General features: G+C 43.9%; 1 protein-coding gene across 5 annotated transcripts in view; it reads left to right on the forward strand.

Annotated features, from left to right (window-relative positions):
* The window catches only part of fip1l1a (FIP1 like 1a (S. cerevisiae)), a 48,375-nt gene that overhangs the window by 11,554 nt on the left and 22,177 nt on the right, over positions 1-14,644 (forward strand). For 3 of the 5 annotated variants that reach the window (XM_038999573.1, XM_038999570.1, XM_038999571.1), the window contains exons 10-12: positions 695-833; positions 11,955-11,981; positions 12,390-12,438. In XM_038999573.1, the coding sequence (XP_038855501.1) occupies positions 695-833; positions 11,955-11,981; positions 12,390-12,438 (215 nt within the window). The remainder of the gene's footprint in view (positions 1-694; positions 834-11,954; positions 11,982-12,389; positions 12,439-14,644) is intronic. The other 2 variants (XM_038999574.1, XM_038999572.1) reach the window with 1 other exon arrangement.

Genomic DNA, 14,644 nt, shown 5'->3' on the forward strand with positions numbered 1-14,644 from the left:
AAGGGAAATCTTAACACTACAGCATACAATAACATTCTAGACAATTCTGTGCTTCCAACTTTGTGGCAACTTTTCTTGTTTTAGCAAGAAATGTGCCCCCGTGCACAAAGCGAGGTCCATATAGAAATGGTTTGTCAAGATCGGTGTGGAATAACTTGACTGATCTGCACAGAACCCTGACCTCAATCCCATCGAACACCTTTGGGATGAATTGGAACGCCGACTGCGAGCCAGGCATAATCGCCTAACATCAGTGCCCAACCTCACTAATGCTCTTGTGGCTGAATGGAAGCAAGTCCCCGGGGCAATGTTTCAACATCTAGTGGAAAGCCTTCCCAGAAGAGTGGATGCTGTTATAGCAGCAAAGGGGGAACCAACTCCATATTAATGCCCAAGATTTTGTTGTAATGAGATGTTCGACAAGCAGTTGTCCACATACTTTTGATCATGTAGTGTATGTACTAACAGAATTATCATCCGAGAAGTGCCCCCCACCCCCCCACAGTGCTCTGTTTCACATACTTTGATTTAGACTCATGCCCCGACCCTCCTGTACTGCAATTTGCATGTTCACGGTAGTATGCATAGTGAGAAACACCCCCTATCTTTCCTCCTTGCATTAAGCTATTAAATGTACCTACCTAGTCTGAGCTTTGTTTTTGTATGTACGTGTGTGTGGGTGCATGCATTGCAGGTGCTTTCTGAGCCCCCCTCTGATGCTGAGCCTACTCCCACTAAGATGCCCCCCTTTTTTCCTCCCAACATCCCCCCGCCTCCTTTCCCGCCTCCACCTCACAATGTCAGCTCCGCCCCTCCACTCATTCCTCCACCACGTAAGTGACCTCAGCCCCACAAACGCACACTAGCGCACAAACACTGCTCCCTGTCTGGATGTCCTCTGATCAGCAGCACAGTTATGTAATGTAGAGGATAAGGTTAAGGATTGCATAAAGACACTGCTTGGAGGTCAGACAGACTGGTGAGGGTCACTCTCGTGACGCCATGGCGTGTTGGCTCCCTGGGGTCATGGGAAGATGACGTTCAACTATGACATTTCCCACTGATTAATTAGTGTTAGTGGCCACAATTTCTCTCTTTTTCGATCTCTATTTTTCTCTCTCTCATTCTCTCACTCGCTCTTTTTCTATCTCTATTTCTCTCCCTCTGGCTCTCTCATTCTCGCTTTCTCTATTTCTATCTTTATTTCTCTCTCTGGCTCTCTCATTCTCGCTTTCTCTTTTTCTATCTCTATTTCTCTCTGGCTCTCTTTTTCTATTTATTTCTCTATCTCTCTCTCGTCCCACTGTGATTAATTAGTGTGAGTGGCCACAATTTCTCTCTCTATTTTTCTCACTCGCTCTGTCTGTGTATGTGTTGATGCATCATTAGTACAGCTGAGGGGTTTGGGGGAACAGATTACAGTATAACCCAGAGTTGCAGGTGTAAATCCCATGCTGAGAACCCTTGAAGGACAGGCTTTTTTAACCCGCCATGCATCATGGAGCATCCAGCTGTATAAATGACTGATACGTTCACCATGCCAATCCTGGAGGAATTGTGTTTGAAGCTGCACCATAAGTGATAATAAATAACACTGGATGTTGAAGGACAGGGTTGAGAGTTGGAGGTGGGTTAACATAACATAAATGTGTGTTTGTGTGCGCATGTCTCTGCCCTCTCTGGGTGAGTGTCTTTTCCCCCAGGTGTGTGTAATTCTGTCCAGGTGTGTGTCTGTCAGTGCTGTCAGTTTGCCTGACTTCCTCCTCATCTGATGAATGAGGCAGAAGGCAGGAAGGACCCTCTGGCCTGAGCTCACAGCTGATCGCAGGCTGCCACCGCTTCATCTTCAAAGATTTCAAAATAGCAGTCCCCCTACTCACCCCCAGCACCCCTAAGTTCAATGAGCTCCATACCGCCTGTTGTTCAATGCGTGCCAAAACTCCTAATACAACGAAAATATCAAAAATCCTGGTGACTGGCTTTGAAGTGTTTTTTTTATTATTTTTTTTATCTGTGCCACTCCTCCTCCTTTAAGTTACAGGCCCTGCCTCCTTTTGTGATGCAAATGTCCAACGTGATAAAAATAGCTCCTGGAAAAAAGAACAAGTGCAGAGCCAGCAGATTGTGGCACAAGAAATGTGCTGAACAGACTGACCATGGAAAGAGGGAGAGAGAGGGGGCTTTGTTACTCTTGGTGCAGTAGGGTCACATTAGCGGTCTAGTGTTATTGCATGATGGGGACACGTTTTAGTGCAGGGTTGTGTTGTCATTGCAGGCCAGTTTGTGTAGTGAAGCACTAAGGGATGTTGTCTGGAGCTCTAGTGTAGCACTTTGTGTACTGATCAGTGTAGTTTGGCAGATACAGTGTGGGTAGTTTGACACCTGTACTGACACTATCCCTGTAAAAACAACGTTATCTGTGTCTGTAGAGCAGGTTTGTGGGTCTGTTATAGTCTCAGCAAACAACAAACGTTCCCACAACTTTAGAGAACGTTCCTTACGTCATTACCTAACGTTTTCATAGGAATGTTCCGGTGATGTACAAGGACTGTTTCCAAGAGACCGTTCCATTTAATGTTAAACTGAATTTACCCAGAACGTGGTTACCATGTTCTCAGAATATTAATATTCTAGACACATTTCATGGGATGTTGCAAGAACATGTGTCCAGTTTTTTTATAGGGTTAGGAAAAATATTTCATCCACATCACACCAAACACACACAGAACATGTTTTCAGAATATAAGATATTAATGTTCTAGACACTTTTCATGGGAATGTTGCAAAAAACATTCCTGTGTCCAATGACCTTTAAAACAGGATGTTCTGTCATGGTCCCCTGGTGGTTTTTGTCTAGTTCCCAGCTTGTTCCGAGGACGTTCCTAAAGGAGGTCGCCTGATGGTTTCAAAGAAAACGTTCTACCCCCCCCCAAAAAATCTTTGACAATTTTTAAGGCCTTCCTCTGACACCGCCTGGTATAGAGGTTCTGGATGGCAGGAAGCTTGGCCCCAGTGATGTACTGGGCCGTACGCACTACCCTCTAGTGCCTTGCGGTCGGAGACCGAGCAGTTGCCATAACAGACAGTAATGCAACCTGTCAGGATGCTCTCGATGGTGCAACTGTAAAACCTTTTGAGGATCTGAGGACCCATGCCAAATCTGTTCAGTCTCCTGGGGGGGATGACCGTTTGTTGGTGTTGTGGACGCCAAGGGACTTGAAGCTCTCAACCTGCTCCACTACAGCCCCGTCGAAGAGAATGGGGCGTGCTCTTTTCCTGTAGTTCGCAATCCTCTCCTTTGTCTTGATCACGTTGAGGGAGAGGTTGTTGTCCTTGCACCACATGGTCAGGTCTCTGACCTCATCCCTCATCCCTGTAGGCTGTCTCATTGTTGTTGGTGATCAGGCCTATCACTGTTGTGTCATCAGCAAACTTAATGATGGTGTTGGAGTCGTGCCTGGCCGTGCAGTCATGAGTGAACAGGGAGTACAGGAGTGGACTGAGCACGCACCCCTGAGGTGCCCCAGGGTTGAGGAGCAGCGTGGCGGATGTGTTGTTACCTACCCATACCACCTGGGGGCTGTCCATCAGGAAGTCCAGGATCCAGTTGCAGAGGGAGATGTTTAGTCCCAGGGTCCTTAGCTTAGTGATGAGCTTTGAGGACACTATTGTTTTGAACGCTGAGCTGTAGTCAAGGAATAGCATTCTCACATACAGTTGAAGTCACCACTTTATTTCAAGAATGTGAAATGTCAGAATAATAGTAGAGAGAATGATATATTTCAGCTTTTATTTCTTTCATCACATTCCCAGTGTGTCAGAAGTTTACATACTCTCAATTAGTATTTGGTAGCATTGCCTTTAAATTGTTTAACTTGGGTCAAACATTTCAAGTAGCCTTCCGTAAGCTTCCAACAATAAGTTGGGTGAATTTTGGCCCATTCCTCCTGACAGAGCTGGTGTAACTGAGTCAGTTTTGTAGGCCTCCTTGCTCACACACGCTTTTTCAGTTCTGCCCACAAATTTTCTAGGGGATTGAGGTCAGGGCTTTGTGATGGCCACTCCAATACCTTGACTTTGTTGTCCTTAAGCCATTTTGCCACAACTTTGGAAGTATGCTTGGGGTCATTGTCCATTTGGAAGACCCATTTGCGAGAGATGTCTTGAGATGTTGCTTCAAAATAACCACATAATTTTCCTTTCCTCATGCCATCTATTTTGTGAAGTGCACCAGTCCCTCCTGTAGCAAACACCCCCACAACATGATGCGGCCACCCCTGTGCTTAACGGTTGGGATGGTGTTCTTCGGCCTGCAAGCATCCCCCTTTTTCCTCCTAACATAACAATGTTCATTATGGGCAAACAGTTCTATTTTTGTTTCATCTGACCAGAGGACATTTCTCCAAAAAGTACGATCTTTGTCCCTATGTGCAGTTCAAACCATAGGCTGGGTTATTTATCGTGGTTTTGGAGCAGTGGCTTCTTCCTTGCTGAGCGGCCTTTCAGGTTATGTCGATATAGGACTCATTTTACTGTGGATATAGATACTTTTCTACCTGTTTCCTCCATCTTCACAAGTCCTTTGCTGTTATTCTGGGATTGATTTGCACTTTTCACACCAAAGTACGTTCATCTCTAGGAGGCAGAACACATCTCCTTCCTGAGCAGTATGACGGCTGCATGGTCCCGTGGCATTTATACTTGCGTACTATTGTTTGTACAGATGAACCTGGTACCTTCTGGCGTTTGGAAATTGCTCCCAAGGATGAACCAGACTTGTGGAGGTCTCCAATTAGTTTTTCTGATTTTCCCATGATGTCAAGCAAAGAGGCACTGAGTTTGAAGGTAGGCCTTGAAATACATCCACAGGTACAACTCCAATTGACTCAAATTATGCCAATTAGCCTATCAGAAGCTTCTAAAGCCATGACATAATTTTCTGGAATTTTCCAAGCTGTTTTAATGCACAGTCAACTTAGTGTATGTACATTTCTGACCCACTGGAATTGTGATACAGTGAAATAATCTGTCTGTAAAAAATTGTTGGAAAAAATGTCATGCACAAAGTAGATGTCCTAACCGACTTGCCAAAACTATAGTTTGTTACAAGAAATTGTGTAGTGGTTGGAAAAGGAGTTTTAATGACTTCAACGTAAGTGTATGTAAACACCTGACTTAAACCCGACTTTTGTCCAGGTGGAAAAGGGCAGTGTGGAGTGCAATATAGAGTGCATCATCTGTGGATCTGTTGGTGATGTATGCAATTTGGAGTGGGTCTAGGGTTTCTGGGATAATGGTGTTGATGTGAGCCATGACCAGCCTTTCAAAGCATTTCATGGCGTGAGTGCTACGGGTCGGTAGTCATTTAGGCAGGTTACCTTAGTGTTCTTGGGCACAGGTTCTATGGTGGTCTGCTTGAAACATGTTGGTATTACGGACTCAGACAGGGAGAGATTGAAGACGTTTGTCAGTGCATGCTCGGTGTACACGCCTTGGTAATCCGTCTGGCCCTGCGGCCTTGTGAATTACCTTTTTAAAAGTCTTATTCACATCGGCTGCGGAGAGAGTGATCACACAGTCGTCAGGAACAGCTGATGCTCTCATGCATGTTTCAGTGTTACTTGCCTCGAAGCGAGCATAGAAGTTATTTAGTTCGTCTGGTAGGCTCTCGGCTGTGCTTCCCTTTTGTCTGTAATAGTTTGCAAGCCCTGCCACCTCCGAGTGTCGGAGCCGGTGTAGTGCGATTCGTTCTTGTGATACGATTCAATCCTGTGTTTACGCAAGCATTTGTTAACCCTAGGCTAAGGATTCACACTTGTAGTCCAGTGTTTTGGAATAACGGACAAACACAACATGTGACCAACAGCCATGCCGGTCAGTGCCGTATTAAGAGTAGAGAGGACTTTTTTTTTATATGAGCATGGCCTTGTTTCTATTACAGCTTATTGGATGTCTGTCATTCATTTTCCATTCACCCAGGTCAATGTAACATTAATACGTTTAGGCTACTACATGATACTCTGATTTGCCCTATAACCATCATGCGGTTGCTGCAACGTAGCCTACAAATGAAAGTTTATAACTTAGGTGCACAGGTCGAGAGACCTATTGGAGTAATTAAGGTGAAAGACAGCGACACATTCAGTACAGCATTGCACACACTTGCCTGCGTCTAGCTGATCTAGGGTGGTCATTCGTCCAACCAGTTTCTATTGGACAAACAATCTTTTTTTTATTAGACAAAATTAGGTAGTTCCCTCCCCATTTTGTTCCGTTTGCTTCTGTTTAAGAAACGTTTTGCAACAGAATCCGCTGAATGAATACACCCCTGATCACTCGAACACACACTTCACATTTATAGCCTACGTCTTTGTCATCATAACGTTATAGTCAACAAACTTTAACTAACGCGTTTGTACACATTGATTGGATTGTGGGTTTACTATCATGCAGTACAGTGTACAGCAAAAGCATTTGTACACATTGATTGGATCGTGGGTTTACTATCACGCAGTACAGTGTACAGCAAGCAGACGTGGCGTAGCGGAAAGATCGGAATGCCGTGAACCAAGAGCATGTGTGTTCAAGTCCTAGGTAAGAACATGTTGAATAGTAATGACTGTATAAATGACCATGCACGATGTGATCATGTGTGTCAAATATGTATGTTGAAAATGCTGTATATTGAAAGCATTGTGTGTGTTCCTAACCTTGCCAACAGACAGAGCTCTGAATGGATCATGTCCTTGATGGGCTTGGCAACAGTAACAAGGGGTGATGTTTCTTTAGGACCATCAGGCGACGTCCTAAAAACGTCTTTAGGGAACAAGCAGTGAATTATCCAATAACCTACACGGGACCATGACAGAATGTCCTATGTTTTAAACATTCTTGTACACAGGAATGTTCTTGCAATGTCCCGTGAAACGTGTCGATCATGTAATATATTATATTCTGGCAACCATGTTCTGTGTATTGTAGGCCGTCATTGTAAAATAAGAATTTGTTCTTAACTGACTTGCCTAGTTAAATAAAAAATGTTCGGTGTGATGTTGATGGAATATTCTCCTAACCCTCAGAAAACTGGACACAGGAATGTTCTTGCAATGTCACATTAAACGTGTGTAGAACATGTATATTGTTTATTCTGAGAACATGGTAACCACGTTCTAGGTAAATTCTGTTTGGGATTAAGGAAATAACTCTAATGCCAAAACATGCTAAATAGATTCACGGGAGATGTTTGTTAACATACATAGAATGTTCCCAAAACTAACGGAAAACTGGACTCTAAAACATCAGGGGACCATTATGGGTAACATTACAAAAACGTTCCATTTTCCTAGAATTGCTAGCTGGGTTGGTATCAGCCTATATCTACACTGATGCAGTAGTCGGAACATAATAGTTTTTGGATCAGTGATTGGCTAATTCTGCTAGGGCGGAGGTCAATGTGACTCACTTAGGGCAAGATCAATAATGGAAGAAACATTGACAAGCTAGTGCTGCCAGTTCAAAGTAGTGTGTATTTAGCTAACCATTGTGAATGCAGGCAGCCCATAGAGTGGGGCAGCAGTAGGCTGCATTCTGTAGAGCATATCGGTTCAATCTAAAACCCTCCTGCATAATGACTCTGAAACGTTAGCATGCGAGAGAGCCACGCAAGCACAATCACCAGCAATTAGCCCTCAGCCATTATCTTTCTCATACACTGCCAAGCGTGGAGCTTAAACCCTAATCAAATACTTGCTTTGAGATCACGACAGGTAGGAACAATTACACACGCAAACATATATGGTATGTGTGAGTGTTTACTGTGTGCGTGCGAGCAAGCACAATGCATTAGTCTATTGAAATACAGTACCAGTCAAGTTTGGACAAACCTAATTCAAGGTTTAAAAAAAAAAAAAAAAAAAAAAAAAAACGTTTCTACATTGTAGTGAATAATAGAGAAGATATTATAACTAGTTTAGTAACCATAAAAGTGGTAAACGCATCAAAATATATATTTTATATTCTTCAAAGTAGCCATCCTTTGCCTTGACAGCTTTGCACACTCTTGGCATTCTCTCAACCAGCTTCACCTGGAATAGTTTTCCAACAGTCTTGAAGGAGTTCCCACATATGCTGAGCACTTGCTGGCAGATTTTTTTTTTCCTTCTCTGCGGTCCAAATCATCCCAAACCATCTCAATTGGGTTGAGGTCGGGTGATTGTGGAGGCCAGGTCATCTGCTGCAGCACTCTCCTTCTTGGTCAAATAGCCCTTACACAGCCTGAAGGTGTGTTGGGTCATTGTCCTGTTGAAAAACAAATGATAGTCCCACTAAGCACAAACCAGATGGGATGGCGTATCGCTGCAGAATGCTGTGGTAGCCATGCTGATGACAGTGTGCCTTGAATTCTAAATAAGTCACTGACGGTGACCAGCAAAGCACCCCCACACTCAGCATGGAGGAGGAGGTGTGATCAAGGTTGGAACCACAGATACGGAGATCATTCGTTCACCTACTCGGCGTCTCACAAAGACATGGTGGTTAGAACCAAAAATCGCAATTTTCAAATCTCAAAGGACAGATTTCCACCAGTCTAATGTCCATTGTTCCTGTTTCTTGGCACAAGCAAGTCTCTTCTTATTATCAGTGTCCTTTAGTAGTAGTTTCTTTGCAGAAATTCGACCAAGAAGGCCTGATTCACGCAGTCTCCTCAACAGTTGATACTTTAACTCTGTGAAGCATTTATTTGGGCTGTAATTTCTGAGGCTGGTAACTAATTAACTTATCCTCTGCAGCAGAGGTAACTCTGGGTCTTCCTTTCATGTGGCGGTCCTCATGCGAGCCAGTTTCATCATAGTGCTTGATGGTTTTTGCGACTGCACTTGAAGAAACTTTCAAAGTTCTTGAAATTTTCCAGATTGAATGACCTTCATGTCTTAAAGTAATGATGGACTGTCGATTCTCTTTGCTTATTTGAGCTGTTCTTGCCATTATTTGGATTTAGCCCTATTTGGTCAAAGACCATCTTCTGTATACCATCCCTACCTTGTCACAACACAACTAATTGGCTCAAATGCACTGAGGAAAGAAATTCCACAAATGAACTTTTAACAAGGAACACCTGCTGGTTGAGAGAATGCCAAGAGTGTGCAAAGTTGTCAAGGCAAAGGGTGGCTACTTTGAAGAATCTCAAATATAAAATTATATTTTGTTTTGTTTAACACTTTTGTTTCTTATTACTACATGATTCCATATGTGTTATTTCATATTTTTGATGTCTTCACTATTATTCTACAATGTAGAAAACAGTAAAAATAAAGAAAAACCCTTGAATGAGTTGGTGTCCAAACTTTTGACTCGTACTGTATGCTCAATCACATTTGAGCAACAGCTTTTGGAATTTAAATGGGTCAGCTAACGGATTTAAATGGGCACGATCAAGACAAGGCTGTGATTTTGGAGTCCAATGTACAAATCTAGTGTTCATTTTGCAAAGCACAATGCCATTGACGGAGGAATGGAGGAGAGGAGCCAGACTAGAGTTGTTTAATCAGTTTTACATTACATACATTTCATTTATCCTCCATCATCCCATTACTGATGCATATGCATAAAACTGGAAAACAGATTTGAACAACTTGTTTTTAGGGCATTTTGTTATGTTCTATGTATTATGGATGTATGCATGTGAAGCTTTTAGTTGAGTGCTTTGTTGCAGGGCAGTGTTTCTTTGTGCGCGTGAGTGTTTTTGTGTGGTCGAGTTTTCTCCGGGCCAGGTCCTAGTGAAACCCATCACAGTGTGCCTTCAGGGTTGTTCTGTCAATGAAGGCAGTGCCTGAAACTAGACCAGCAGCAGGAGAGGCAGACGGCACCATGTCCAGAGATTTGTTTTCAGTGTCCTCTGCTCCTGCATCAAAGAAGGACTATTTTCTCTGTGAGGATGTTCATCTGCGATCTTACTAGCTGTGTGGCTCCCCTTAGTTACCAGGTGTCTGAGGTATCAAAGGCTTTGGTTCTCCATAGTGAGCAGTTCAGCCCCTGTTTCCACAGTGAGCGGGAAGGAAGACACTTCTACGTTTCACTCTCAACGCAGGGGAGTTACTGCATGCTCTTTTAAAACTTCACAAACTTTTCTTTCTTTTGTTTCAGCCCTTTACACTTTTTTTTCTGTTGATGAAAACTTCTCTGAAACTTACTCACATCAGGAGTCTTTGTGAAAAAACATAAAGGAATGGTGCCCAGATGTGTGTGTAGTGTTTTAGCCTCTTCAAAGGAGTGTGTGTGTGCGTGTTTTGAAGGGCAGTTTGTGTGTCACTCCCAGACATGAAAGCTTCTAGCATAAAATAGTGGGTTCATTTACAAGTGCAGTCAGCCATTTGACTGGGGCTGGTTTTATGAATGTTAGAGGGATGTGTGATTCTGTTTGACATTCTGGCACCTTCCCAATATAGGATATGCCTGTTTTCAAGTTTCTCTGCCTCAAACAGAAATCTCCTAAATACGATAAAGCCTAATAAAAGATAATGTGGTGGTTGTGGCAGCTTATTTTACTGTCTGCTTGCTTGCATGCATGTGCACACAGATCATTAGGCCTATTATTGGCTCATGATGAGTAGTACAGTTGTTGGCCTCGAGCAGTGATACACTACATGACCAAAAGTATGTGGACACCTGCTCGACAAACATCTCTTTCCAAAATCATGGGCATTAATATGGAGTTGGTCCCCCCCCTGTGCTGCTATAACAGCCTCCACTCTTCTGGGAAGGCTTTCGACTAGATGTTGGAACACTGCTGCGGGGACTTGCTTCCATTCAGCCATGAGCATTAGTAAGGCGGGCACTGATGTTGGGCAATTAGGCCTGGCAAGCAAGTCGGTGTTCCAATTCATCCCAAAGGTGTTTGATGGGGTTGAGGTCAGGGCTCTGTGCAGGCCAGTCAAGTTCTTCCACACCGATCTCGACCTCGCTTTGTGCACGGGGGTATTGTCATGATGAAACAGGATTGGGCCTTTCCCAAACTGTTGCCACAAAATTGTAAGCACAGAATTGTGAAGAATGTCATTGTATGCTGTAGCGTTAAGATTTCCCTTCACTGAAACTAAGGGGCCTAGCCCAACAAACAGCCCCAGATCATTATCCCTCCTTCACCGAACTTGTTGGCACTATACATTCGGGCAGGTAGCGTTCTCCTGGCATCTGCGAAACCCAGATTCGTCAGTTGCGCATGGTGATCTTAGGCTTGTGTGTGGCTGTTCAGCCATGGAAACCCATTTCATGAAGCTTCCTACGAACCGTTTTTGTGCTGACGTTGCTTCCAGAGGCAGTTTGGAACTCGTGAGTGTTGTAACCGAGGACAGATGATTTTTACGTGCTACCGCTTCATCACTCTGCGGTCCCGTTCTGTGAGCTTGTGTGGCCTACCACTTTGCGTCTGATCCGTTGTTTCTCCTAGACGTTTCCACTTCACCATAACAGCACTTACAGTTGACCGAGGCAGCTCTAGCAGGGCAGAAATTTGACAAACTGACTTGCTGGAAAAGTGGCATCCTATGACAGTGCCACGCTGAAAGTCACCGCTCTTCAGTAAGGCCATTCTACTGCCAATGTTTGTCTATGGAGATTGCATGGCTGTGTGCTCAATTTTATAGAACTGTCAGCAACAAGTGTAGCTGAATTAGCCGAATCTACTAATTTGAAGAGGTGTCCACATACTTTTGTATATTTAGTGTATGTTCAATGACCTCAGATAAAAAGCCATCAGAGGTCATTAACTACTGTGTTGTGTGGGATCTTAAAATATAACATTTTCTGAGGTGGGAGGAGTTTTCATTTGTACATTAGGCCTACTCTACCTGCTGCCATGGTGTCTGATTGACTGTTCTGTTGAAGATTGGAGCGATAACGTTGTTTTTACCTGATATTATTATAACTGTGTCTGTGCGTGTTGATGTGCCTTCCAGGGATCCCCATCAATGTTCCTCCACCTGGTAAGCATTTCTACAGTGATGGAAACAGGATATTGTGTGTCACAGATGTTGGTTCTGGTCTACACTGGATGTTGTGCATGGCAGATGTTGGTGTTGTGGATTGTAGGACTAGTGTCCATGCTGAATGATGGCTTAACCATGACACGGACTGAATGTTTGGTGAAAACAAAACTAGTTAGCAATAGTACTTTTAAGTTAGCATCGTGAGAAGAGGGACATTTGAAAATGTTTGTTTAATGCCTATGAGAAATGAAATTAATGCAATATTCAACAATACTGTCATGATTCTGGTCCAATGCGGTGAGCAACGATTGCCTATCCGGGGTCTGGAAGAAACATTTTCAGCTATCTGTTTATGCCCAGTAATCACAACTTGATGACTGACAGACGGTGTCGTCTTTCCTGCAGGCTACCCTCCTGGCGCACCACCACCTTCTCTGATTCCAACCTTAGACAGGTGAGTCTGTTCTGTCCTGTGTGTCTGTCTGTCTACAGAATGATAGCGCTCTGATTGTTTGTACAGGCTGCACTACATGGGGAGTAGGATCAGGAGAGACAGAAGGAGAAAGGGTGGAGACAATGACATAAACAGAGACAGAGCGAGAGAAGGGCAAGAACACAGCTACTGCCCAACCAGACAGACTGGAGCCAGGAGAACACACAGGCAAGAGATAATGAAAAGGATAATATAGAAATATACAAGTCAAAGGGATACTGCTAGATTCTGGCATGTTCTAATTACCCAGGGTCCGATAAACACGTGGATACCATTTTTATGTATTTCATGGTATCCACACGTTTATTTAATTAGAACAAAGGCTTAAATGCCAGAATCTCAGTAATCCCTTCAAGGGAAGGAGATGAATGTATTTAGAGAGATTATTGTAGATGTGTATTGACGGTACATTGATGACAGCTACCATTGCTTGATTGACAGGGATAAACGCTCAGTTGAAATTAAGAATTTAGAGCAGTGGAGGTTTCTCAGCAGGTTTAATAAAAATAGTGAAATAAACTCAGCAAAAAAAGAAACAGCCCTTTTTCAGGACCCTGTCTTTCAAAGATAATTCGTAAAAATCCAAATGGCTTCACAGATCTTCATTGTAAAGGATTTAAACACTGTTTCCCATGCTTGTTCAATGAACCAGAAACAATTAATGAACATGCACCTGTGGAAGGGTCGTTAATTGCCTAAGCTGTTAGTGTCTTAAGGTCACAGTTATGAAAACTTAGGACACGAAAGAGGCCTTTCTACTGACTCTGAAAAACACCAAAAGAAAGATGCCCAGGGTTCCTGCTCATCTGCATGAACATGCCTTAGGCATGCTGCAAGGAGGCATGAGGACTGCAGATGTGGCCAGGGCAATAAATTGCAATGTTTGTACTGTGAGACGCCTAAGACAGCACTACAGGGAGACAGGACGGACAGCTGATCGTTCTCGCAGTGGCAGACCACGTGTAACAACACCTGCACAGGATCAGTACATCCGAACATCACACCTGTGGGACAGGTACAGGATGGCAACAACAACTGCCCGAGTTACACCAGGAACGCACAATCTCTCCATCTGTGCTCAGACTGTCCACAATAGGCTGAGAGAGGCTGGACTGAGGGCTTGTAGGCCTGTTGTAAGGTAGGTTCTCACCAGACATCACTGGTAACAACGTCGCCTATGGGTACAATCCCAACGTCGCTGGACCAGACAGGACTAGCAAAAAGTACTCTTCACTGATTCGGATTCGCATTTATCGTCGAAGGAATGAGCGTTACACCGATGCCTGTACTCTGGAGCGGGATCGATTTGGAGGTGGAGGGTCCGTCATGGTCTGGGGCGGTGTGTCACAGCATCATCGGACTGAGCTTGTTGTCATTGCAGGCAATCTCAATGCTGTGCGTTACAGGGAACACATCCTCTTCCCTCATGTGGTACCCGTCCTGCAGGCTCATCCTGACATGACCCTCCAGCATGACAATGCCACCAGCCATACTGCTCGTTCTGTGCGTGATTTCCTGCAAGACAGGAATGTCAGTGTTCTGCCATGGCCAGCGAAGAGCCTGGATCTCAATCCCATTGAGCACGTCTGGGACCTGTTGGGATCGGAGGGTGAGGGCTAGGGCCATTCCCCCCCAGAAATGTCCAGGAACTTGCAGGTGCCTTGGTGGAAGAGTGGGGTAACATCTCACAACAAGAACTGGCAAATCTGGTGCAGTCCATGTGGAGGAGATGCATTGCAGTACTTAATGCAGGCTGTGGCCACACTAGATACTGACTGTTACTTTTGATTTTGAACCCCCCCCCCCCCCCCCCCCCCCTTGTTCATTTACACATTCCATTTCTGTTAGTCACATGTCTGTGGAATTGTTCAGTTTGTCAGTTGTTGAATCTTGTTATGTTCATACAAATATTTACACATGTTAAGTTTGCTGAAGATAAACGCAGTTGACAATGAGGACGTTTCTTTTTTTGCTGAGTTTAATAAAGTTGTTATTTTTAGATCAAACTATATTCGCGTCACAAAATAATTGATTTAAACAAACTGTTTTGCAAAGAAGGTCTACAGTAGCCTCAACAGCACTTTGTAGGGTTGCACCATGGTGTAGCCAGAGGACAGCTAGTTTCCGTCCTCCTCTGGTTACATTGACTTCAATACAAAACCTAGGA

Source organism: Salvelinus namaycush, chromosome 8, assembly GCF_016432855.1.
Source record: "Salvelinus namaycush isolate Seneca chromosome 8, SaNama_1.0, whole genome shotgun sequence".
In the NCBI taxonomy this organism is placed as follows: Eukaryota; Metazoa; Chordata; class Actinopteri; order Salmoniformes; family Salmonidae; genus Salvelinus; species Salvelinus namaycush.